Source organism: Nesoenas mayeri, assembly GCF_963082525.1.
Source record: "Nesoenas mayeri genome assembly, chromosome: 5".
NCBI lineage: Eukaryota > Metazoa > Chordata > Aves > Columbiformes > Columbidae > Nesoenas > Nesoenas mayeri.
This window is the reverse complement of record NC_137548.1, coordinates 11,426,010-11,453,099: the sequence shown is the minus strand read 5'-3', so window position 1 is coordinate 11,453,099 and position 27,090 is coordinate 11,426,010. Positions and strand designations below refer to the sequence as shown.

At 47.7% G+C, this 27,090-nt stretch overlaps 1 protein-coding gene across 1 annotated transcript; it reads left to right on the top strand.

Moving 5' to 3' along the window:
• Positions 1-3,627: 3,627 nt before the first annotated feature.
• EXOC3L4 (exocyst complex component 3 like 4) lies at positions 3,628-24,119 on the top strand (the record flags this gene model as incomplete). Its single annotated transcript, XM_080345487.1, has 11 exons — positions 3,628-3,967; positions 7,621-8,272; positions 11,508-11,625; positions 12,693-12,818; positions 13,872-13,972; positions 15,836-15,931; positions 18,160-18,274; positions 20,300-20,422; positions 21,107-21,259; positions 21,857-21,978; positions 23,957-24,119. The coding sequence occupies 11 exons, from the start codon at positions 3,628-3,630 to the stop codon at positions 24,117-24,119; spliced, it is 2,109 nt and encodes a 702-aa protein (XP_080201613.1).
• Between the last annotated feature and the right edge of the window lie 2,971 nt (positions 24,120-27,090).

The window sequence follows — 27,090 nt, the reverse complement described above, 5'->3', positions numbered from 1 at the left end:
GAGTAGGAAGGGATAGATGTATTATAGGAGCACCCAGCTTCACCAGTTTATTGAACTTTACCACAACCAGTATTTTATTTTCTTGGAAGCCCCTTCCTGCAGTGAGGAGACCCTTAGGTTTCCTTTTTAAAGAAAATTAACACTCACAGCTAGCTTGGGAATTATGACCTTCTAGCAAAATTGAAGGAAAACTGCAAACAACTGCACAACATAGTAATCATATTCTGGGTCCAGATTCCTGGAATCAGGATTGCCCTAGTGGCATTTTCAGGAGCAAGCATGCTCCTTGAGAGCTAGTGCTAGGAGAGAAAACTGGAGAGAGCTGTGGGGAGAGAGGTGACCTAAACTGGACTGCAGGGCTCCCCTGGGGCTGTGTTTATTAGCGTCCAAGCAGGCCCTGGTGATAGCTGAGTTTTGGGATAGCTGACAGCTCCCAGGGAGGTGCAGATCAGATTCCATCCGTGTTGGACCTGCCGCCTACTCTGGCTGCACCCCAGCCTTAGCAAGCCTGCCTGTACAAACCGACACCCTGTAAATGCCTGGCAGAGGAGGCAACTACCATTCAGGATGGAAAGAGGTTTAGCTGAACTTTGTGTCCAAAGGGGCTTTCCATATCTCAGCATGTGGCTGAGTAAACAACTCTCTGCCTTTGTCCCTTTGTCACCCTGCCAGAGCAGCAGAAGTGTTACCTGTTGCAGTTTTCCCCAGCCTGGCAGGGCAGTCTCCGGCTTAAACATGGCTTTGAAAAGTGCAAGCATGAAAAGCTCAGCACTGGGCTGCCTGGGTGTGGGAGGCTTCAGGCAGGACTTCCCCCAGACCATGGGGCATCCCAAAGTGATGCTCTTCACCCAGTGCCATCAGTCTGTGCTACTGCTCTTCCCTGTTTAGTTTATCATCATTATTCCCAGCCCACATACTTTCCATCACGAGGATTCACAGCCTCTTCCAGCTGTAGGGAATTTACGAACCCCTCTGTTCTCTGAGCAGCACCAAGTCCAAATGCCACAGGACTTTATTCCATCAGTCCCTCACTGAACCCCTTGATCTCCCCTGTCACACTGGCAGGTGATGTGCTTCCAGCTTCCTAAAGCAAAGAAGTGCACTGTATCACCTCCTGATTTACCCCTCTTGCTTTACACCAGGGTCTCAACTGCCTGGGACTGCCTGCTTTGCCCAGGTAGACAGCCTGGCAAGCTCCCCAGGGTTAAATCACTTACACCACTCAATGACAAGCCAAGTGACTGTGTTTAATGCAGTATAAACCTTCCAGAGCATATTTTTGCTCCTTTGCTTTAAATTGCCTCTGATGTACTCAAATGCTCTTGGAACAGAAGGATCCAGGGCTAGTGTCTCCATGGAAATTAGTACCTCCAGGGCAAAGTGAGGAGTGCTGAGGTGAATATATAAATGTATAAATGCAGGATACAGCCCTCCCCATCACTCACCCATGCCTGTCAATCATTACTGAGGCTGAGCCACCTGTGACCTCCAGAAATGGGGCAGAACGGGGTGAAATGCAGCCGTTCCCATGTAGCAGCTCTGAGGCTACTTTTGAATCCCCACAACCCAGACACCATGGGGCTTTGCCCCACCAGAGCAGGACCAGGTGCCAAAATCTTCCTTCCCCTCACTGTCCTGGGTCAGGTCAGCCCAGCAACTCACCCCATTGTGGAGCTCCTGGTCTCACCTCCATCTTTGTCTCTAGGGTAAATAATTAACCTTGAATACCCACAGTTTATGCAGCATTTCTCCTCCCCCTTCTATTCTTTTAAATGCCCCAGCATACTGAAAGTGAAACAGTTCTGGAGTCTCCCCTGGAGAGCAAACAGGCTGCCCAGGGTCTTGGGCAGGTGGGGACACGTCTCTTTTTTCTACTTTGACCACCCTTTTCCAGAGGGCAGAGGAGTCTGGAGAGCAGTGCCATGCCCAGAGGGAGCCTCTTGAGCAGCGCGGGCGTTCAGAACAGTGCTCCAGCCAGCTGAGGTGGCAGAGAAGATTGATCCGGTCAGTATCTCTTCTCTTCCCTTGACTGTGGGCTCATATCTTATGGTTCTCCTACCCTGTCCCCCTCCACCACACTGCTCACCCCTTCAATTGCTGCTGCTCCTCTGCTCCTGCCACAGAGCCCAGATGCTGGTGTGAGATAGGGACTCAAGCCCCTTCCTACTGAAATCTCTGGAAAATGGGGTGCCCTCCTATCCCTTCAACTCTCTGTATGGCTGTGATGGGGTGAGCTCCTGGGCAAGGCAAGGAATGATTGAATATCCCTCTGAGAGGCGTGATGTAGGGTCTGAGCCCCACTGTGCCAGCAGCTCAGCAAACCCAAGGGAAGGCACAGTCCCTGCTGTTTACAGCCTGTGAAATAATTATGCACAAGAGAATGAAAATCTGGCCAAACTCAGATCAGGGAAGGCTAAGATGTATTTCCAGAGTTCCAACGTGCCCATTCCCAGCAATCATATTTCAGTCTCTGGCTCCTGTGACCTGAGACAGGCATTTCCTGGGTGACCTCAAACAATAGCTGTTTCTAATGATTTAAGCTGATTGCTGAGCTGCTTTGAGCCTGTCATGGGGAAATGCAGTGTTTTCCATCCTCAGAGCTCTGCAACAAACAACATCCCCATGAGCAGGCCACAATAACTGATGTGGCGAAAGTCCTCTGCAAGGGAGGGAAAGGAAGGCAAAACCTCTCCCTCTGCCCCCTTCAGAAGCACCCAGGCCAGCCATCGGGGCAGGCAGAGCGGAGCTAGTCTCTCTGTAGCAGGGCAGGAGCTGATCAAGTGCAGGGGATGTGCCTACAGCCTAGGAGCACTTAGAGGAGCACTTCTGTTGAAATCTGAAATCTCCTGCAGCTTCCCCTGCAGCTCACACAGGGGCTTGCTTGGCCCTCAAGATACCCGTTCTCAGCATGCTGGGCAGCCGAGCTCTGAGGCAGGATGAGTGATTAGAACCTTTATAGCATCCTACAGCTTCTTGTGCTGTAACCATGATGATTTGGAGTGAGGAGATTGCTATGGGTTTGGATGGAAGGGGCTAGAGCAGAGCTCAGCCACACGCTGGGGACCGCTGACCCCCAGGACACCTCCCAGCAGTGGCAGGTCAGGGCTCAAGCAGGGCAGAAGCAGCAGCATGACCCAAAGTTGTCATATCCGCATCAGAAAGTGACAACAACCCAGTGAGACTCAGGAAGAGTTATCATTCCAACAAGGTTGGAAATCTATCTAGAAAAATGGGAAGTAAAAACATATGTTGTTACCAAGCGAAATGGTACGTTTACAGAGATTTCAGCATCTCTGATGTTTAGTAGTTCCTTGGTGATGGAGAAATAGCTGCCACTTGCCTGATTTATGGAGTTCAGTAGAGCCTTCCAAAGCTAAAAGCAGGCCAGCACCTGGTGTTTGTGGGTAGAGAGATTGTGTCAGTAGCTACAAGCTAGAACAATTTGCTCTGTCCTTGGATTAAACACAGGGAAGGGATGGGCCAGAGTTTCAGTCCAGAAGTGACTTTGGAGACAGGAACACCCTGCTGTGAACCTCTCATCTAATTCTGGTGTTTTGTGCATTTCAGTGATTATCATCAACCTGTTTGGAAAACCTATTGTTGAAAGGTAGCAAGATTAATAGGAAAATGGAGTTAAACACGAGGAGCATAACCTCAGAACCAGCCTCTCCCACCAACAACACAGAGGAGGAAAAGATGGAGGTTGCTTCTGAACTGAGCAGCTCAACGATGCATAGTGGGAGCAGTGGGTTAATTGAAAGAGGGTTTAAAACAATGTTAAGCTTCCGAAAATCGAGACGAAGTCTGAGCATAGAGAAAGGAAAGGAAGGTACTGGTACTTGGAAACGAAAACTTTCTTGGCGATTTTCCAAGAGCTCTGAGGAGAATGAAACCACAAACTGTAATGGCGTGGAGGTGATTAGTGAGAAGAGAGAAGCAGAGTCCATTCAAGGAAAACCTCTGTCAGGTAAGAAGCAAAAACATCACTGTAATTTGCTTGGCAAGGTATATGTAAACTTCAAGCAATTTGCACTTTGCAAGTCTTGGGCCCAACAGGGATGCTGAAGAACCAGGCCGCCCATGACATGACAGAGATAACCGTCACCTCTTGCACCAACTCACTGGGGTGTTACCTGGCCCAGCCTGGGCAGGTCACCCGTCACTGAGCAGGCTGCTTTGTGGCCTCCACTATGTTAGTTTCACCATATCCTCAACTTACCTACAATCAGCACATCAACCTGTTGGCTCACATATCAGCAGACAGATCATGCATCATGCACATCAGCCATCAATCTGCTGAGCACAATCTGAGAACTGCTGGTCTGACAGTATCTAGAAGTGCAATGTGGGCTATTCCTATGCTATTGCCTGCCTTGCGCTTTTGGACAATTTCTGTTCTCTCAGACTGATGGTCCCCAGACTGTGCTCTGCAGGTTGCTGCAAGGGCTTGAAGTGGAAAAAAGATAGTTTGGATGTCATCTGCTTCGGCACCTCTACCTTGGTTCCTAATCTGAGAGACTGCCTTGCAAAGGGACCTCTGCAGATGCTTTTACTCTCTTAAGCTGACTTTCCATCTGTTCTTCTCACAATAGCAGCACTGCAAGTATTTGTTTGGTTTGGTTTCCCTGGGCTGGTTGTTCTCATGCATTTTGTCAGCATTATAGAGGTAGGTCTTAGCCAAATTATAAAAACCACTTTCAGCATAGCTCTCACCGTTCCACAAGTGTGGGCAGACTGCAATGACTTTTTTTGGTCTGAGTACTGTTCTCCTCCACCTTCTTAAGGCAGAGGCACTACAATGAGTCCACCAGGAGATAGACTGAGGTGGGTCAACATGGTTTGACCTTTCCTCAGCCTAAATTTCTGGAAAGAAATTCCTGGTCTACTGCATAGGATGCCATGGGCATCAGATAGAAGTGCCGACTTTGTCTTACTGCTATGACATGCTCCACTGTGCCATGAAGTTATTTACTGCTTCACACTGATATATTGTTAAGTTGATAAGCTGGGTCTGAGACCTTCTCATAAACTTTGCTCCTCTGTTCTCAAAGGGTCATAGATGAAGAGTAACAGGAAATGTTACCATAAGCCCTTTCCATCTCCTGCAATAAACAAGCTGAGGAACTGCACAAATAAGACCCATCCTGTGCCAAATAATTTGTGATTAGCCTAGACTAGAGCAGCTCTGTCAGAAATACATCCCATCCCGAGATAAATATGGCAAGCGACGGAGACTCCACCATGTGCACCATTAAGCTGCATAATGGTTAATTGCCTTTCAGTTGTATTCCTTCAACTACCAGCTGGCTGATCTTGTATTGCTAAATTAAAGATCCATTTAGCACCCAATATCACCTCCCTGAATAATTATCCTAGATGGTGATTAAATGGTGTTTTCTCACTTTGATAAACAGAACAGAATGTATTCCTTTAGTCTCTTACTGCAAGCACTTGTGCAAACACAGGTTTTATATTAATTTATCTAGAAGAGACTAAGTTAATTGGCACAATCTCCCTTCCCTCTGAGTGCAAAAGCATCAGTAGCTCCATGTAAGCACTCAAAGCTCTATGCATTGTATGTTGCATCAGTAGTTGGGGGTTTTTGTGTATATCTATCTTCGTACAGATACTCTTACACTGTACAGATTATTTGGTACATATGGTGTAAAATCTGTGTGCAAACAAGCCCAAGGGCATTAATTATGGGCCATGAACCAGTCCATATCTTTGAATGCTCTCCAGTTTTTCCATATAATTTTATATGTGTATGTCCCAGAAGCAGTGGCCACACATGCCTAAATAATACCTTTTCCCTTCTCAATTAATATTTGCCTTATGCCCAGTATCACAGAGGGATCTCCTGTTAAGAGCATCTGTTATGATGCTGGAGATGGTGAGAGCTTCCTAGGGCCTCTCAAAAGCTAACAGTGCTCTTGTATCTTCTCAACACATGGCAAGTACTTCTTACACTACTGGCAAATAGGCAGTGGTTCTTGCGCCAGCAAGGCTTCGAAAAAGAAATGGGAAACTCAATAGACCTCAGCCTCTTGCAGGTAAGAGTATTTAGTGACTGTCCCCCAGCCTCAGCCAACACCAGCCAGTGCTGGTAGTAGGTGCCAAAACAAAGGAGATATGGAAAAAACGGTGATACCTGAGCACCAGGAGAAAGCACACACAGGTCTGGATCCCTCTCCAGTGCACGCACCTCCCCAAACCACCCAGAGACAGCAGTGCTCACCTCTTGGAAAAGCAACATCACTTGTAAAAGGCAGTGCTTGGCATCTGACTGCAGGGGTGTATACAGGCAGTGAACAGCCGTGTCACCCAGCTTTCAACCACCTCAGGCAGGTGAGCTTCTCATACCTCACATATTTTGGTGTTTCTCCATTTCCTCCTGCTGAGACCACCATCCCAGAGACTCTCCTCACTCCCCAGCCAAAGGGTTATTGCAGATTGCAGTAACTGTAGAGCTGAGAAGCTGTAGCTTCCCATCACAGTTTGGTTGTCCCAAAGACCCTCTTTTTGGCTGAGAGGAGGCTGAGGATGATAAGCATTCACAGAATGTTTCCTAAATGTCTGGAACAGGTCAGAGGTATCTTTCAGAGGCCATTTGCTGTGGTAGGCACAGGCTGGAAAGGGTGGCCAGCCACGGATGGGCCAGTGTCTGCCTTGCTACCTCAGTCCCTGCATCTCAGGGAGTCCCGATAATGCAAATCACCAGCAACAGCCTCTGCAGTTTGCATTAGAATTTTGCTCAGTCCTCAGAAATGCAGAAGCCAGTTTAGCCGTGACATTAATTGGGGAAGTGTCTTAGGAAAACTTGATAAAGCACAAAATCAGCAGAGGAGGGGAGCCCGGAATTTGCCCGGTGTTACATCTGAACAGGGAACATTCCCAAAAATGTATCAGGAACATTCCCAAGCCAGTATCCCATTCCCCTAGGGCCTTGGTATCTCTGGAGGACATATTGGCAGGTAGGCTGGGGGCAGACATGACACTTAAGTGAGACATCTGACCTGGAAGCTCAGAAGGTCTGAGGGCTTCTGTCCTGCTGTGTTCCCTCCCAGCCCTGCAGCTGGACCCTGGGGCACCCTGCCTGCCTCTGGGGCAACATGCTGAGATGCCTTTTCAGCCGGAGATGCTGGGGCCGATGCAGCAGCAGAGCTGTGCTGAGCACACAGGTGTGCTGGGAAACAAAGGTGTTTCTGTTAAAGAAAATCCTGCTGGTAGTGTGTATCACACTGCTCCTGCTTCAGCTCCACACCAACAGGGGGGCAGAGCCAGGGGAGATTTTACATAGCTTGAGACCCCGGTGCCCATGTGTGCTTCTCTGACGTTTTTCTGTAGAGTTATAATCAGGGGTTTTTTTGCTATTTCCTACCGCTGAAACCAGCAGTTTAGAGATGTGGCTCAATTTGCAGTGGTTGCATTTCCACTGCTTTCCTCTCCTGTGTCAAAAAGGAGCTGGAGAGATCGGCAAGGTCGCTTTCAGGGGCACTGTTGGGTCCCAGCTACTTGTAGCACCTGCAAGCCACCCTGTGGGGCACCTTGTCCTGCTGCCAACCTCTCAACCACCTAATGCCTGCTTTGTCCAAACCTCTTCCCTGATTCTTTCTGCAGTAATGGAAATCCATGAACTTATTCAGAAAAGGCAACTTCTGGAAGCATTTGCATGTATCAAATACTTGGAAGATGAACTTATAGCTGAACGAGATGCTGAAAAATACAAAGATAACTCCCAGGAATTTGTGAGGAAATACAAAGATGTGGATTTGCTTTACAACTCCATCACAAACATGATCCAGTCCATTGTGTTGGAAACACTGGAGCATCCCACTGTAGAGGACACCATGCTGACCTCCCTGGTGACTTTAATTGCCCGTGAAGAAGCAGCTCACCCTAACGCAGGCATCAGTGTTCATTCTGGATCCGTCTTGCTTGGCATACCCAGAAAGTGGAGGGAGGAGTGGGTGGCAGCTGTCAATGAGAGCACTAGGAAGAGGATCCAGAGGGTACCCATGCCATCAAAGGAAGAAATGAGTTCTTGGCTTGTTCTCCACTTAGATTTACTCCAGAAACACCTGCATGAAGACTTATTGAAAATCAAGTTATCAGTAAAAAAGTGTTATCCAGAAGAATACCAGGTGTGTGACACATATGTAGAGGCTTTTCACAAGGCCATTGCCTCACATTTGGAAGATCTCTCCCAGAGACCGCTGGAATTCAATGAACTTTACACCTTGCTTGACTGGGTGGCCAACACTTACCACAGGTAAGATGCTGTGAATGCCACATGGCTTCAGCCTCTTCCAGGAAGCAGCAGGGCCACAGGGTCCTTCAAAAGCACTGAGCTATTTTCAGTTTCCTGAGCAAACAGGAGAGATGCAGTCATAGAATAGAATCACACAATATTTTGGATTGGAAGAGACCTTAAAACCTCATATAGTCCAACCCCCCTGCAATGAGCAGGGACACCTTCAACCAGATCAGGTTGCTCAGAGCCCTGTCCAGCCTGGTTTTGAATGTTTCTAGGGATGGGGCATCTACCATCTCTCTGGGCAACCTTTGCCAGTGTTTTACCACCCTCATTGTCCCTTCTAGAGTAGAGACAGATAGCTAATCTATTAATATGTGGGGACAAAGGTTTGTGGATAGAACACTTGCTGCTTTTCACAGATGAAAATTACCCCATTTTCTCCTCCCTCACCCTGTTCTCACATGCCAGGAAGCTCCTCCTTGCAGCTCCGATAAACTTGCTCCCTTTCTGCAAATGTTTTGCCAGGTCCAGCAGCTGCGTGGTGACTTTTCCAGGCACAGGGAGGGACCTGTGGGGGAGTCCTGCCTTCTTCCTGTTTAATTAAAACTGTGATGAATTTGGAAACAGGCCACGTTCCTCCCCATGCTCAGGGGTCAGAGTCATCTCAAGGAGGCGCCAAGACATCACCATGTGGAATTAGCAATGTTAAAACAAAGGCTCTGGCTCAGATGTGTCAGGTAGTTTGATGGGAGGTCCATGGTTTTTAGGAACTCTTAAAGCTTCCTGCAGTTCAGGGGTGACTAAAATACTTTAGGAGCTGTACAGACATATGAAACACCATCCCCAGGGCACCCTGGGTGTGTGGGAGTAAAGGCAGGAATTATTTGAAACAGCAATGAAAATTGTGCTGCTAGGCATTGCCTCCTTTTACAGCCAAAGGAGACATCTAAGATAGGCATCCGTAGAAGGTACAGGCATTGAATGTCAGTGTCCTCAGTTGTTCACTGGCTTAGACCACAGCCCGCTGCCCCAGCCCCACAGAGCTCCCAGACTAAAATCCAACAGAAACACACACTGAGGTGGGAAGGAGAAGAGAGGCAGCATTCATGAGAGATGGCTCTGCTAATAAGCACATAAGAACAGCCATTTCAGACCAAAATTGTGTCTGCCCTGATAGCTGGTCTCCAGGAATGGCCTATACCAGATGCCTAAGGATGGGACAAGTGCAAACTAATTGACACCCCTCAATCAAACAAAAGAGGGAGCGAAAGCTGGAGTATTGAGAGAGTCAGTAGGCAAAAATGCACAGGGAGGGGGCTGTGATGGCGCAGAGCAAGCAGCAGTGACCCTTGCCCTGAGTACTCCAAGCTTGGGGTAGCTTTTGGCTCAGAGACATTTGGACCACAGATGGTCTTTGTTTTGAACAGCCCTCAACAGATTTATTCTGTGAACTTCCCTAGTTACTCCTAAAACCTCATTTATGGTGTGGTGACCATGATGATGTGTGTGTAACTCCATAATTAGCATGGCACTGTCTGCCCAGTGTTATGGCAGGACTGCTATGGGAACGACACTCGCACTCATCACCCCTCTCCCTCATGTGTCTCTACCAGTCTCATCTGGAGGGAAATTCCTGCATATCCCCAGGCTCTGGGAGCTGTACTATACCCTAAAATTGCAGAAGAGGGGTGACAAAATGAGTTTCAGCAGTCAAGTTCAGCATCAAAGAAAAGTACCCCTATCATATTTCTCTGACTTGTGGGAAAAGGAGCTTATGGAGAGCTTCCAGCCACGTGGGACACTGCTTGTAGTCACCTTGCTGGGTTGGGCTGTTTCCATTTGATTTTCCCACTCTAGAAGAACTTCATCACACCCTGGGAGCCATTTCAAAAAAGAAGAAATTGTCTGACTCAAACTCATTATTGATACTATAATTCAAACAAATGGGAAAAGAACCAACCAACCAAACAAACAAAAACAAAAAAAAACCCCAACCAACCAAACAAAAAAACACAAACAACCAAGAAGAAGATAGAGGGGAATAAGCTCCTTAAGTATACATTTGAGCCTGTCCTTTCAGTCACAGCTGAGAGTTTATGTTTAAATCTGTGGTGTCCTTTTAAATGAGCGGCAGGCTCCCGCAGCGGCTGGGCTGTGCAGTGCTCCACATGTGCAGATGCACCTCCCTGGGAAATCAGAACCATGACCGCGGGAACATTGACTCTGGGACACTATCAGCAGTCACCCTGCACCTGACCTTGAACAGTACAATCCCCACTTAGATCCAAACCTAACCGTGGGCTCAGTGCTGCTTTGACAATGGGAACCCTTTTCAGTGGTTGGACAGGCTGTGTGAAGGACATTGCAGCTGTGTTCCTTGCTAAACAGCTGACTGCTTGCAACTTATTCGAGTCCATGAATATTTTCTTCTTTCTCCTCTCTGCCTTCATCACCTTGCAAGATGCAATGTCTCCACGGTCCATGGCAGATTGCAGGGGCTGCACATTCAGTTTTAGAGGCTAATTACTGGTTTCTCACTCTAGGGGGAGAAACACAAGCACTCCCTCCCTTTCCATGCCTCCCTGCTAATCAACTGGCCTGATTACACAGCAATCCAGAGGAAAGTGAGTGGTAAAGTCCTGTGTCAGCTGAGCGCACTTTGGAGTCAAACTCTGTAGCTGCACGTCCACTCACCGCTTCCATCTGCAGAGAAACCGCGGTGCTGCCATGACCCGTGTCCCCGGAATGGAACTGCCTTCCAGAGGCTGCTCTGCACAGAGCAGGACCTGCTCTGCCACCTCCCCGGGCTGGGGATAACCCACGGGGAAAAATAACAGCCTGACACAAGCCATGATGTGACACCAGAGAGGAGCAGGGGAGATCAGCTCGCTCCAAAGCTGCTGCAGGAATTACCCTGAAAGGCATTTCGCAGGCTTGTAGTGACATGAATCAGCTTCAGGTTGTTTATTTTAAAAAAGTAATTTCTCATAGCACTTGTCATGTCCAAACAACTCAGAAGTCTCATGATTTCTAAGGTGGGCTGGAACCTTAGATCATTTTGATTTTGAATAATTAGGATTTTGAATAGCAAGGAAAGATTTTCTTGTTAAAGCTTGAAAACAAGCATCACAATTCAAGCTTTAAGTATATTTCTCACAGCTTAATAATTATGCATCTCATGCTGCATGAATTTTCCACCAGTTTGCTCACACTCTGAGGCAACATAATTTGTTTGTTTGACTCTTTCCAGTGAACTCATTCTGGGTCACCCTGATCTCAAACCAGAAGTTACGACAGAAAACCTGACCCTGCTGTTAACACCAGCCCATTGGGATAAACTGAAAAATGACTACATTGCTTCTGCAAAGGTGAGAGTTTTGACCTTGTCCCCTCCTGCCCCCAGGGAGGGAATGGGAGCCCCAGTGTCCCGGGCAGAGGTCTCAGGTGGCTGTATTACGGTTCCAGCCCCATCAGGTGCTGAGTCCTGCCAGCACCACACAGAACAGCCTTTAATCAAAAGCAGAAAAATCTTGAACACCAATTCTGGGACCAAATCAGGCCATGGGCCCAAACCTGGATGATCACAGAGCCACAGGGACTGAACCAGCCCCATGCAGTACGGCAGAGGGTTTCCAAAAGGTCACAGCTGGGCTTCGTTGGATTGAACACATTGCAGAGTCAGGTGTAAAGAAATTGTAGCTGCTATTATACTTTCCAGTTTGTAAGCTCCTCCAGCACATCTGAGGTTTGTTATAGTCAAACAACTTCAGGTTTGTCCCCAACAGAGGACCTCCCAATGATTCAGCTCCTCCTAGGAAGTCCCTTCTGCCTTTGTATTTCTGCTGTCCTTGGCTGGGACTCTGTCTAAAACTACATGCTTTCCTGGGTCTTTGGTGGGCTCAGGCATTTTCTTACAAACTCTTTCAGAAACAGGGCACTGCTGAAGGTGAGCCCAAGGTGCCCAGCTCAATAAAATCCTTATTGTTCCCTCGTGCTGGTGAAAGATCATTTTATTTCACTGGCAACAAGATTGATTTATCAGCCAGTACTGAACAGTGCTGCCACTTACACAAGTGGCTGCACTGCCAGAAAAGACCAGTTTGATCTTTAATCCTGACTTCTTGCACTACCTGCACTGGAAGACTTTGCAATCGAGCAGTCAAACAGCTGACACAGTATTTCCCTGCCAGGAGAATGATTCTCGCTTGATTTGGGAGTACTTTGCTCTCACACAGCACAGCTCCTGTTTTTTCCCCAAATCCCTGTCTGTGTAGCCTGATGGGGTCTGGAGCAAGACCTTTGACTCTGGTTACTTTTCCATGCCACACACATAAGCCTTAAACACTTGCCAACAGAGAAAACATTGTGAGCTGCTTTGCTCATCCTCGCTTCGTTATCCTGAGCCACATCTTTTCTTCCTACGTTTAACATTTAGGGGAAAATCAAAAGCTATTTTGGAAACATTCTGAGACTGGAGGTCACGGAGAAGTGGGAGAAGGAAGTTCATCCAGAAGTGAAGGAAAACTTCTACCACTCCTCTCTCTCCTTCGATATTCAAACGGTATTTAATTAGCTGGGGCAAAGTGTGGGGGGCTCTGTGGCTCCAGGGAAACTGGATCGTTACCTTCTGGGGTGGAGGTACCACCTCCTGCGATAATTTATGTTAGTCATGCACTGGCAGAATACATTAGAGCAGAAAATGCCGTTTATTACAACTTTTAGCTCTCCCGCTTGCCTTCTAGCTGCAAATTAAACCTGCTGTCAATTGTGTCAGCAACATAATAGGCAACTGATTTTAAAGTCCTTAAATCTCTTTGATTAGAAAGAGAAAGGAAAAAAAAAAAAAGGCAGAAAGAAAAGGTTTGTTAGAAAAACCCCTTGGTTGAAAGACCAACTTTGTCCCGAGGCTGTGACAGCCGTGGAAAGGCCGTAGGCAGTGACAGCTACTCTAATTTAAATAGTACAAAAAAACCCAAAAGCTCCTACTAGCTTTAGGGACTACAGGGTAATAAATCCAGGAGGGGTTTGGATTCATTCTCCTCACTCAAAGGGTTGAGTCATTTCAATTAAATAATAACAAAACAAAAAAAATAGGGAGAGAGAAAGAAATCAAAGAATTTTGAATCAAAGAATTTGGCTGCTGCCATGACTCTTTTTCCATAGAGAAATATTACACGTCGTGTGATCACAGGGTAGGCAGGTCTGAATGGGATTAGCAGATGGGTAGGATGCCTCTGGAAGCGTCAGAGCAGGACTGCAGCCTGACTCACTCCGGGGAGGCAAGCGGGATGTGGGAACGGGAATTAGGGAGCAGACCCTGTGCAAGCAAGATTTTGGAGCGATGCCTGACCCTCTGTGCAGCCTCTGTGCAGAAGGACACGGGGCCATTAGGGACACATGATTATGCCACAAATCAGTTTGTACCTCTTCGCCCATTCTGGATTACTATTTTCAATATGCCAGAGAATAATGAAAACCACCTGGCAACACGCCAGCTGTTTCCCCCTTTGTGAGGCAAGTCATTTTTATTAACCAAAGCTGCACGGGATCCTTGTAAAGGATATTTCTCCTATGCATGTTCCATTCACTAGAGGTTTTTCGTGCCCTTTTCTAGATCATTGCAGAGCACATGAAGATATCTGGAGAGATCAGCAGAAGCCTGGGAATGAAAATGCTTGAGATGTGCCTGGCAGAGCTGTACGAATTCATGCCAAGGTCATTGCCACTCTGGACAGTATATTCTTTCCAAATGAGTCCCACATTGATAAAAAAGCAGGGAAAAGGTCCGTGCACTGGGCCAGACACTGGCACCAAGCAGGCACAGGCCTGCCCCTGGGAGAATCAGAATTGCAGTGAGCCCAGTAGTGAGCAAACTGCAAAATAACTTGGAGAAATTCATAAACAGACCCAGATGGAACTCTTGTGAGTCCTAAAATCTGAGGTCAAGAAGGAGCTGTTGGCTGGAAAGGGTTGGAACCACTGTGGCCCCATCCAACCATCTGGGACCTTTGTGGCATTGGGTGCTGGTCGCTTGCAGTTGCAGCCACGAGCAAGTAGCAGTTATGGACCCCCAGACCTGGAGCCTGCTTGCCCAAAATATTATCTAGGCGTCCTAGGGTGAGTCCTGCCAAGAGGGTTTTCTCCTGCATCCTGTGGCTATGGGCATAGAAATGGCTGGTGGGATCCTCTCTGTTATACCCGGGTACAACTTAGAGCTGGGCTGCCTTCTGAGACTTCTTAAAACGTACCCGGTGTCCAAAGGACACAGGACCCTGCCCCTTTACTGAAATTATGGTTTTTTGCTTGGTAGTCCCTGGGTTACAGCCTCAGATCTTACCCCCTGCAAGGTGTTTTGGGGATGCTCCAGGGAAGGTTTTTGGCTCGCAGAAGGTTCCAGCACAGTGACACGCTATCCAGCCTCTCCGGAGGGGCTGTGTTTTGGAGGGTTTGTGGCCATTCACCAAAGCAGCAATCCATGGAGCAGAAAGGCTGTTTAGTATGAATCAACGCTAAGCAAGACTAAAAATAATTTTGCATTAACCTTTGAAGTTTCCCACCTCCAGTAGGCGCAGAGTGGGGAGTTTGCTATCAGACATTCTGTAGGTGCAAGGGTAGGGAGCCCGAATATTGCTTTCTGGTTGTGAACATGTCCTAAGTGTGCTAAATGTAGTGCTTTCCCTTCTAAACCCTCATCTCTAATCACCCAGTGATCTACACTTGTCTCCCATGCCCTGAGCGTAGTTCAAATCAGCTATTTGGCTTTGAGATCTGCCCAGGCTTTTAGGAGAAATGTGGTACTTATTGATGTTCCTTTCTTTTTTCTTCTCTTTTTTCTTTTTTTTTTTTTTTTAATTAAAAAAAGGTATAAAATGCAAGTTAGGACAGCAAGGGCTCCCAGCTGAAAGGACCCCTGAAACTTAAGCATTTTCTTAAACAAACCTGAGAACCAAGCAGCCAAGGCTGGCTCGAGCAGGTTCCTTTACCTTGACATAGAACGAGACCGCCCAACAAAGCCTGCCTGAGTACACAGCCTCCTGCCAGCGGTGCGGACACGGCTCTAATACAGCTGTCAAAACCATAAAATCTGTGTTGCACAGAAAAGAGCTACCTAATGCACCATGGTGAGGTTACGGGGAGGGGAATATAGGTGTCCTGTTCACCTTCTGTTTTAAAATCAGCCCTGAGGTAAATTCTTTCCTTGCATGCTTAAGAGGGCACATAGTATATTATCTCTAAAGCCAGAGCAATGACGGACCAGACTGGTGAGCCTGAGTACCATGGCTGCAATTGAACCCTCAGCATGAGGAGAAGTCAGAGATTTGCTGTGCTGAGTTCCCTGGCATCTCTCCAAAAGTGCTGCGTACCCACTCAGGCGAGAGCATCCTAAACCTATAATTATCTGCCATCTATTCCCCTCCAATGCTCACACATGTTATGACAGCTGGAAAAAACATGTCCGCGTATAGAATGGACAGGTTGGGCCAGCCACCAGTGTCTCCTGATACCACCGTGTACACAGAAGATGAGCCATCCTTGGTCCCCCTGCCATTAGTGTTACCTGCGTGTCTTCTCCTGCAGGTTTGGGGAGGAGTTCGTGGTGTGGAGCACTGCTCAGAACAGCCCCCTCTTTGCACCCTATTTTGCTGCCTACATCAACAGCTTCCATGACCTGATGTAAGTCTGCTTCCCCAAGCCAAAGTGCTGCATTGCTGGGGTCTGGGAGGGTGGCAGTGTCTGGAAAGGAAACAGCAAGCTCTTCTGGGGCTGCCCCATGGGGTGCTCAGCCTCCAGCCCTTGATCCTCACCTCATGGCAGGGAGATGTCCCCCAAGAGATGCAGATAAAAGTCACTCTGCTGTGGCAAAATGGTGGAGAGACAGGTGGAGATGGATTTAGTGCAGGGATGGATCTAGTGCAGGGATGGATCTGGTGCTTATGTGAAAGCTTTATTTTTTTTTTCAGCCTCAGAAGAAGGTTTGTTTTCATTTTTTGTTCTGGAGGTTAGCAGAATAAATCTGGCAACATGGTCTGAAGGCTGCTTTTGACACTGGGCTGGAGGAAACTCTGTGAAAGCACTCAGCCTGCAAATAAACGCCTGTCATTGCTGCTGGCAGCGGGAACTTCTAGGGCTTTGCATGTGTTAAGAATTCGTTATTTAAAGATGTGTTGCAAAGGCCTCTGATGAACAGGCATGCCCACCAGCTTTGACTATCAAAAAGTGCTTCCAGGAGAGGGGCACTTTCCCCATAAGTAGGATAGTGCCAGTTGCTGAGTGTCCCAGGGTCTGGTCCATCAGTCCAGTTCTGTACCATATGGTGACCCTGCACTTCCCACCCCACAGCTGCTCACACAGCCACTGTAGCCCTCCGGTGCCAGTGCTGTGGGGAACCAGGGCTGTTTGTACAGCACCTGCCCCGGGGGGATGGTCTGCAGCCATGCAGGGACACAGCCCACTGAGGGACAGGTGCTCTTCAGCATCTGGAACCATCCCTGCTGTGCAGATGCAGTGCTTCAGAGGCCAACACAGGCAGCCAACACACAGCTAACACCTGGGGTCTGGCCACCCAAAGCTTGGGTTGTTACCTCCAGCCCACGCTGTTGCATCGCTGCCCAGCATTGCCTGCAGCTCGGATGCTCTATGCCAAATATTATTCAGGGGATGCAGAGGATTTTGCATTGCAGTGTCTCACCAGAGCCGACGGCTCCAGCCGCAGTGAGCACTACCGTCAGGAAGTCTCTAGATGGCACGGTCTCTCCAGCAATGCTAACCTTGCTGGGAAGCTGGCTTTCTCTCCCTGCTCCTGACCCTGCTGAAAATTGCTCTCCCCTTCCCTGCTGGGGACTGGAGAGGTGGTGACAGAGGCAGCCAGCCCCAGGCAGGGAGCTGGCAGGTGCTTGGATGGTGGATTGGCTCTGCTGGGTTTATTCCTGCATCGAGTTAAATATTTGTCAGCCTGGAATGATGAATTGCTGAGTAGGTGCCCTAACAGCACAATTTTGTGGATGCTGGATGCAGACTTCATGTGTTCAGCAGGAGTTATGGACCTGAGCCCCAGCCTGGGGCAAAAGAGATGCTGCTAGGTGTTTTGTAGTCCTACCTGCATAACCTCAGATGTATAAACTAGCTACCAGGCAGTGGCAGGAACCCACTGTGCTCTGTGATCACAGCAGTGGATGTGGCACATCCAGAGGAGCTTAAGGACCACTAACACACTAACATTTTGGTGGTGCTGCCTAACTTTCTCCCAGATCGTGTTACCCCAGGGCAGGGATGGAAAGTGAGAAGAAAGCCAGAAGCTCACGATGTCCCCAAAGCCCATGCGTGCTGCTGGGGATTTCAGTCATCTCTCAGAAGCTGCTTTTTCTTCCTCATCAGCATGAAACCTAGTGGAAGTACACGCTATCCCTAGGAAACTCCACAGGTTTCCACCTCCGTAGTTCAATGTCCCCGCTGCTGCCAATAGACGCTGCATGGAGTGAGTCAGATGGGCTCTGGGGGACCCAGGGTCAGCAGCTTTCCCTTCTCTGGCTTTATTATTTACATTTTGCTTATGGTGTAAGCCCCTAGGTGCTCTCTCAGGCACCTGTAGATCATTTAGCAGAAGTGTTGCTCAAGTGAAAAAGTAACCAGGCTGCGCAATTGCTCCGCATGATTGAACCGTCCCACCTGATGAGGAAATAGGTGTTTTTTTAAGCACAGTTACTCAGTTGTGATTAATTTTCAGTATATAGGATTGTGCAAAAAAAGTCATTCTTTTGACCCCTTTAGTGTTTCCAAGAGGAAGTACTGGACACACAAATTTATGTTAAAATAATGCCCAAAATACTAAACTGTCTAAAATGCTTAGGGCAGTGTAACAGTTTATATTTTAATATTAAACCACCGGTGGTATCTCTCTCTAGGTCAGGGTTAGAAACAGCGTTTAAAGTCAACACTGAGGAACTGCAGAAGATTTCAGCAGCTCTGACAAGGAACTTCACAAATATTTTTTGGAACAAATTAAGAACAAAAGCACAGGTAAGAGGATCTTAGCCACACTATTTCCAATATGTAAAGTGTATGTGCAGGACCCCTGCAGAAGCTGAGGGCTGTTACCCTTTCCCTATCTCACCAACTACACCTCATTTTGCAGCTCATGACGTTATGGTCCCTCCAAAATGCATCATGGTTAATATTCATATAAATCCTCCTTAATCCAAAGTGACACTTACAGCATCCTGTGAGTTTTCCACTGTTTATCAAGCTGCTTGTTTTAGTACAATGGCAACCAAAAGAAAAGGGTATTTAGCGGCTTCCAACATCTCAGGCAAAGCAGTGGGGGGAAATGTCACCCATAGTGGAGCACTGAGGAAGTAAGTCACCTGGACAACTCCTATGGGACTTTTTTCTTTCTATCAAAATATTTGGATTTTTCAGGACTTTGTTTTACTCTTACTTATTCATAGATTTACCGTCATGGCCTGTTATCAGCCTCTTCAGACAAGACAGAATTCATTTGGTAGGGGTGATTTTTCCAGTCTGTTTCCATGGTGAAGAAAGACTGTTTCAGTGTGTGGATGCTAAAGTTCTTGTATTGGCTGATAAAGCACTAGTATCAGCTTAACTTGTGTTAAGCGGCCTAAAAGGCAATGCAGTTTGTGCTTGCCAGGTGGTGTAAATGTGGATTTCTGCTCCGAGCTGGCTGGGGATCCACTAGCTCCAGCCGTTATAACACAAGAGATGGGAGAAATTAAGTCTTTGGTCCCACCTCTTTTCACTCACCCTAATTCACTTTCTAATCACTGAGAATAACTTTTGGAAACCAAGACAGTCATGCAACTTGTCTGATCTAAGCCAAGCCTGCCTGGCCAAGGGGACTTTCCAGCCACTGCTTCTCTCCGAGTCTGAGGGCCAGGCGAGGAGGGAGTCAAGCCAAGGCATTGAGCAAGAGAGCCAAAATACCGTGAGAACTGAGAGTGGCTGAGGCAAAGCATTTCTAAATAGCCTTCCAGCAGGCTGGGAGCACAGCAGGAGGGCACAAGTGGGGGAAATAATTGGGAAGGAGGTCGCCAGGAGTCTAATGACAGAGATCCTGAGAGCTAAAAGAAGAAAATTAGAAAGGGGATGTGCCAGAGAAGGGACACTTTAGATTTGGCCCTCAGGGGAGTCTCTTCTATGTGTCACCAGAAGCCATTAGCAGATATTGCTGTGTTTCTATGCGGAGGAACATTAGCTTCAGGGACCTGGCAAGGGAAATAGTCCAGTGGTGACACTTGGCCAGAGCACCTTGTACCCAGGGCAGAAGGGAAATAGTGCCATCACTCCCACATCATCACTGACCATGAGGCATCAATTGGGCATACTCTCAGTTGCTATTCCCCCTGCCACCAGATCAGAGAAGAAGAATCCCACTGAGACCTCATGCAGACACATGGGTCTGCAAGGAGTACAGATAGCCCCCTGCAAGTGCTGTGAGAAAAAGGAGCTTCATTTCCTTGTGGAGAAGGCTGGAGGAGTGATGGATTACTGGGCTAGATTCCAACAGACTCATTACCAAGTGATTTGTTATGTCCATAGCTGGTGCAAACCCATGTAACACCAGCATACATGGTTGCATGCCACAGCCTGGTTTAGCCATGGCTGAGTTTCTTCTGATTAGCATTCACATCTGCATCTTCATCCATACAGTTTATTTACCTACAGAAATACAGCTGGTGGATTAGAGGAAGGCACAGAGCAACGAAATGAAGTCTTCCAAGTAAGCCTTTAATACCAAAGCATCTACTGCTCGATAGAGTGCTTTATCTGCCTGCCTCAGGGCACTCACCTAGAAATGGGACAGAGGGCTCTGAATTCCCTGAGGGAAGAGTGAAACCCAGACTGCTCCGTGCTTCTGGTGTCCAACTCCTGATGTGTCTTCACACAGAGTGGGTGCACCATCAGTGCTCTGTGCTTTTTGGTTCAAGCCCCCTAAGCACGCAGACGTCTGGGTGAACTTGGCTGGTGCATCAGCTAGTCTGACTCGTTATTACCAGTGGCATCAGTGAGTGGGTCTTTTTTCAGCCACTCTTTAAGAAAATCCTGACCAAGGACTGGATTTTGGCAACAGAAAAGCTGGACTCGCTGGCGTTGGCAGTCTCGCAGTTCTCCAAGCACCTGCAGCACATGAAGGAGCCCACGGGACAGGTAGGCGGCTGGTCCCACGCCCAGGCACAGTGATGCTGGAGGGGTTCCCACTGTCATTTGCAGGCTGTGGTCCAACCTGCAGACTTCTCCCCAGTCACAGGGGATGTTTATAACCACGAGGATGTGGGGGAGCTCAGCTATTTACCTACTTCCACGTGAAACTAAGCAACATCTTTCCTTTCTGTAGTATAAATACGGGAACTGATTTCTTTAAAGAGGAACAAAAAAGCTTTGGTGAGCATTACCATTGAACACTGTATCTCCATGAGTTGCAGGCTTATATGCCCCTTTCACATCTATGTAGTTGTGAAATAAATGGGTAGGTGACAACAGCTCTATATTTAAAATCTGAAAGCGTCATCAAAACATACTTTTGAAACAACAATAAATATTCCCCTTTGTTACTGAGGAGCCAAACTGACGACACAAAATCATGGGGCACTTCAGGGTGAGTATTTCCATGGCATTCCCTTGGCACTGCCATCCTTGTGCCAGAGCAAGAGGCTGCGAGCCACCATCTCGCTTTGGCATAGGTGGCCCAGGAGGCATGTGCTGCCTTCAGGCATCTCCTCTATGCCCTACACTCCTGCTAAAGACCTGAGGGCTTCCCTTTCCCTCTCTCAATGCTGTGGCATTGCAAAAGAACAACAGAAAAAAATGTGATGTTTGCTTTTTTTTAACCAGGAACTTCTACGCAACATTCATAAGTATGTGGTGAGAGAATACATCACGCAGGTCATCAAACCCAGACGGAAAATGAATGCAGAGACACGGCAGAAAGTGAGTGAAAAGATGAACCGGGAAGCCAGAATCCTTAATAATACACTCATCGATCAGGTATGTGAGTTCCCTCCTGGCATCCCTGGTTGCCCCATTCCTGGAGGTACAATGTCCATGCTTAGTCTCCCGGGACTGAGTTGGCAAGCTCTGGAGGAGGGCAAGCCTCACAAAATGTGAAAATGCTTAAAATAGAGTAAGTAAGGTGGTTACTGCAGGTTCACGGTGTGGACTTGCAGTCCGGCAGCTACTCTGCAGTGGTGGCTTGTGCGTGCACAGCTGGCCGCTCTGCAATCCAGCATGCAGTGTGTAACACACTCCCAGGCCCACATGTGCTTTGTCAACCATGGGCTACATGCTGTAGCATCAAGCTCACCCTGCAGTAACTTGTTCCCTTGGGCCATGGGATACACCTTGCGTCCAAAGGATCCGTGCCCCGAGAACAGCGCTGGAGATGACTCCGGTGAGAGGGTCCATCTGCATACAGGAGGGTGATGGGGAGAAAATCACAGCTGTTTGCACGTTTCGTGGCTAGACATCTGTGCTGCCTTACACCAGTAACAGTGACCCACCACTGTGCTCTGCGCTGCAGGTAAAAAGGCATTTTGCAGGCCCTCTGCTCCCCTCTGATATCCCCCTATGTCTCCTCATTCACAGGGCTCTGACTCCGACTGGCTCCTTCCCGCCATACACCACATTGCCAATATCATTGGGGAGAAGAAAAAAGACGAGATCAAGGAGTACGTCAAGGAGCTCTGTCAGGATTATCCAGATATCAGGTGCATGAAATGGCAGATGCCAGAACTGCTGGGCTCCATCCCAAACAACACCAGCTCACCCTGTGCTGTGGCCAAGCTCTTCAGGTTCTCTTCTCTGCTGGTAGCCACACATTAGAGGTCAAGGCACCAGCAACAGGGGGAATCCCACATTATTTTTCTTGATGGCTATATCCTTTCTCTTTTTTTCTCTGCCTGCTGGATCTTATGATGCACACAAGTTACCTCAAAAGCCTTTTCATGTAGAAGAATAGAATAGAATAGAATAGGATAGGATAGGATAGGATAGGATAGGATAGGATAGAATAGAATAGAATAGAATAGAATAGAATAGAATAGAATAGAATAGAATAGAATAGAATAGAATAGAATAGAATAGAATAGAATAGAATATTTCAGTTGTAAAAGGCCTACAACCATCATGTAGCCTAACCCCACTTCAGGGCTGACCAAAAGTTAAAGCATGTTATTAAGGGTATTGTCCAAATGCCTCTTAAACACTGACGGGCTTGGGGTGTCGAACACCTCTCTGGGAAGCCTTTTCCAGTGTGTGGTCCCCCTTCTGGTAAAGAGATACTTCCTAAAGTCTAAACCTCCTTTGAAGCAGCTTTGGACTGTTCTCACACATCCTGTCACTGGATACTATTTTTTGCTCCAAACGCACCTTGTTTCACAGTAAAGCTCCAGGCAGCTTTTCAGTGCACGACCAGTATTAGCCCAGCTTGCTGATTTGCAGGCTCCAGCTTTGGAGCAAATGATTTGATTCCTCTTCCCAGGCTCAAACCTCCAGGGCAGTTGCCATTGACACAGTTCAGCTGCAGTTTCTGAAAGGGTCTCAACATAACCACCGAATTTTGGAATAAATTACAAATTCTTTCTTTTGTACTTTCCATTTGCTGTTCCAAAGCAGAATCTGGAGAAGTAAACAAAGTTAATTAGCTCTGTGCTTGGCTAAGCAGCTGTGTATTGGAAGTTACCTCCTCTACCACCACTCTCTTACCAATCATTGAGAAGGAATATCAGGAGTAGAGCTTGCAAAGAAATCCATTTTTTCATCACAGTAATTTCAGAAAAAGAGCAAAGGATTTTGCACTAGTTACATAGTTCCTGCTGGATGACGTTTATACAATCAAAACAAACTGTAAATTTAACAAATTGCTCAGAAGAATGGAGTGGACCTTCAAATATAAGAAACCACCAAAAAACCCCACACCAAAACAGATGAAATTGAGGAAGGAAGCAGTGCCTAATTTGGGAAGGATGGAGGAGGTAAACAATGGCTATTCAGGCATAGCTATTTAAAAACAATTTTCCATGCAGAAAAGCCAAGGCTGTGATTTGTGGTACCTTTTCACCATCAGCCTTAGGCCCAGGCCAGGTTTTAATGTTTGTCCTCTTGGTCGATCTATTTCCTGGCTTTCCGTTATTGAGTAATATTATCTTTAACAATTAAGTTTGGAAAACTAGGCGGAACCTGCTGGACCTGCATTGCTTCCTGTTCAGGTCTCTGTTAAGTCTTCCCATGAGCTCTTGGAGACCTTGCTGAATTTGTATATACTGAGATTACTGGAACAGGGTATGTTTCCAAGTTGGCTTTCCCAGCTCTAATCTAATTAGTGCCTGTCAGCTTCCTAAATATTAGCATTTCCATTACTCAACCCAAAATAATCATTAAATAAAAGGTCTGCAGCTTCTCAGGAAAACTTGCAGAAGGCATCACATGTGTGGGGATATGGAGGAGGAAATTCACCACAGCACCAGCAGCAGGAGGGTGTCTCATCAGCACCAGGTGGTGGGAGCTGGTGCTCAGCACCTCTGGAGGCTGCAGCTCCCTGTCCTGGTGGCTCCTCCAGTGCTGTGAGGGGACATTCCCTGGCCCTCTGCCACAGCCTGGCTCTGTCTCCAGCGTGGTTGTTGGTTGCTTACCTCTGGTCTGGTTTTGCTCACCAGGACTGAGGGAGGTCTTGTCTGGTTTCTGCAGGAAGAAACATGTCCTGGCGGTCCTCGCGCTCCGGGGGCTGGGGCGCACCAGGAGAGCAGCGATTTTTCGGCAAGTCTGCCACAGGCTGAAGAGCCCTGACGGCGGGGATGGCAGCACGCTCTTTGCTGAAATCGATGCCCCGGTGATCATCAGCTGCTTCTAAAACACAACCAAAGCAGCAAGCAGCATTGTGCCTCCTCCTATACCACCTCTACGGCATGATCCAAAATCTGCTACCCCACCTGGCTCCTCTGCAAATGCAACTTTTTGACTGTCATGGGAAAATGAGTAGTTTTTTCACCTTGCTACCCTGAGTCCAGAAACCAAAGGCAATGGACGCACCAAGACACTGACCTCCTGCAAGAGCCCCCCAGGCAGCAGCTCCAGCACTGAGTTCACCCTGCATTCAAAATATAGATTTTATGGCCTGGAGGCTGCTCTGTTGTTTGGTCCAACATTGAATCTCTTTTCAGAGAACAGGAGAAAAACAAAAGTAGTTCGCTCAGAGCTATATTAAGGCTTGGACTGTGCATTGCATAATTATACAGCAGCAGAGCAAGAGCCTCCTTCTTAATTACTGTCCCTGAGCAACTGAGGGGCAGAGCTTGGGCAGGGATGTGGTAGTGCCCAAGCCTTATTTGCTCCCCAGTGAACCAGCTGGCTAAGTCGTTGTGACACAAGCTCTGTGACATTGTGACCTGATGCCACAGACCACTACCTGCCCAAGGAGGTTACCTTGGAGAGTGACCAAACCCCACAGCTGGGACACGCAGCACATGGACCAGCCTGCACTCCAGGATGGACCTTGTGGCCCTTCTGGTATTTTAGCAGATTTTTTTCCCATGTGGTCTGGCTTGCAAAACTCTTTTTGAACCAAAGGCCTGCTTATGCCATCACACCCCTTCTGTGTGGGCAAACATGTCTGGATCAGATGTGCCATGTGGAGAGAGGCTCCAAGTCCCCCTTGCCCCAGGGAAAAGGGCCATCATGCCCTTAGTCCATTTTCTTGTATGTTCAAAAGTGCTTTAACAAATCTGGTACAATCTGATTGCGGTATGAAATCTAATGTGCCAGGCATAGTGCTGCGGATCAGATCCTCATGTGATGTAAACCAGCATCACCCTATTGATGGGTATGGAACATCGCCGGTTTAACGCTCTGAGGGATCCAAAGCATTACATCCAGCATCTGCAGGGGAGAGTAAAAGAGACATTCATCAGCATACGGCCGCACATATCTAATTTCATTCAATCCAATTTATCCTTTAGGTTGCCCTCCACAGGCACTAATCCAAGACTCTGTACAGAGACATGTTTACAATTGATTAATTAATGTGATAGATGTGGACATGGCATAGCCTTGAACACTAATCTGTCTGCTGCAGAGCTTACAGCATCAGTAGTGAGACTCTTTCATTTCCTTTGCTCCAGCTTGTACTGGTGTCAATTCCAGCCGGTGTGAGCAGCAGGTGCTGGTGACAGGCCAAGGGAACTGGTCTGATGGATAAGAAATGAAGAGTGCACCTTCAATTTGCAGTCATCATATGAAAAATTTTCTAAGGTAGACTTGTTACCTTCACAACCAAGATGTGTCTCTCTAAAGATGGCTTTGAACAATCAGGTATAAATTGAGAGTGTGAGGCAGGGAAGGAATTTTCTGCCCTGCATCATTCTTCAAGGTAGCTCCCGACAATTCCTGCAAATCCTTGGCTTAGTGACTCTGTATTTGTTATGGAGAAGAAGTAAAATACCATCTGTATCTCCCGTTAGGTGTGCAGAGCTCAGGAGCACTTTGGAACACCTCTTCCCCCTCCTGGGGACACAGTGCAAGCAGGAAGCCCTGGATTACACCCCCCCCCAATGTGTGTGTGAGCTACATCCCCCATCCCAGCAGAGGAAGGGTATCAGCACTGAGAGATTTACATTTGATGTCAAAAGCATTGACTAAGTGGGGGAAATTAAAAGGGGGATTTCAACTTCTGCATTCTCAGCTTGAGAAATCTGAGTCTGGATTTTCAGAGAAGCACGGAATTTGAGGCACACAGCAAAGTCAGCCGGAGTTTTTGTGCATCAGAAACTTCCCTCTGCCCTGTCTGCATCTCTGATCCCAGCACCTCATGCAAGGTATCTGTGGCACAGAAATTTTCTGAAGTGCACTAAGTGTATGCTGGTTTTTCAGTCTTACTATTTTGCTGTTGTTCTCTTTACAAAGCAGCTGCCTTTCCTCAGGCTCCAGCTGTCTGGTCCTGGGATTAGAGAAGGCTCTCCGCTTCCGTTTTCTAAAAAAAGCAAGTTGCTACCCTGAAGTCAGGGGGGAAATCTGGGCACGATGACTTGCCTTTTGTCACAGCCTCCCCTGGGATGCGTGGACCCTGCAGCCTGGCATCCTGTGAGCCAGCAGCAGGACCACAGCCTGCTTCCTCCAAGAGCTGCTGCTCGCCTGATGCTTGCTCTTGAGCAAGCCAGTTTAAGGCTAAACCCATTATGGCTCACTCCCTTTCCTGCTCTAACAACCATGCAAGCAGAGAGGGAGATCCAGAGTGGGGGAGCAGGGGTCCCCCCCAGGCAGGGGGATGCTCCCAGAGACACCAGAGCAAGGACAGAGGAAGGTTTGTGGTCCTTGAAATGAGCTGCTGCTGTCCAGCTGTCTTCTGTTGAACATCCACTGTTGATTAGGGCCATATTTTACATTCCTATAAAAGAGAAGAAAGGCTTCCCAAGGCTTTTATTGTGAAATATGTTGCTCTTGTAGGAAAGTGCCAAGGAGCTCACTTATTACCCTGTTAACTCCTTCTGTTTGCTATTTCCCTGTGGTTTCTACCATTACCCCTACTCCTGCCCCAGCACACAGTCACATTCCCCACTGGGAGACATAGCTCACTCTTACCCTGGAGTGCCCAAACTACCAAGTGCAGATAGACCCTCTGATGAATAAGGCTTTCTCACAAGAATTCAAGTATATGGAAGAGATAAAGTCTCTCCAGATTTAGCTTCTCAGGGGTGAACACTGCATTTCAGGAGGGAGATCTGACACAGTTCACAGCACTGTGTGGGTGGTGACAGATGGTTTGGAGGTCTCTGCTGTTTCACAATACTGTTTGTTTCTGGTTTGGGGTGAAAAGGAATGCTTCCAGC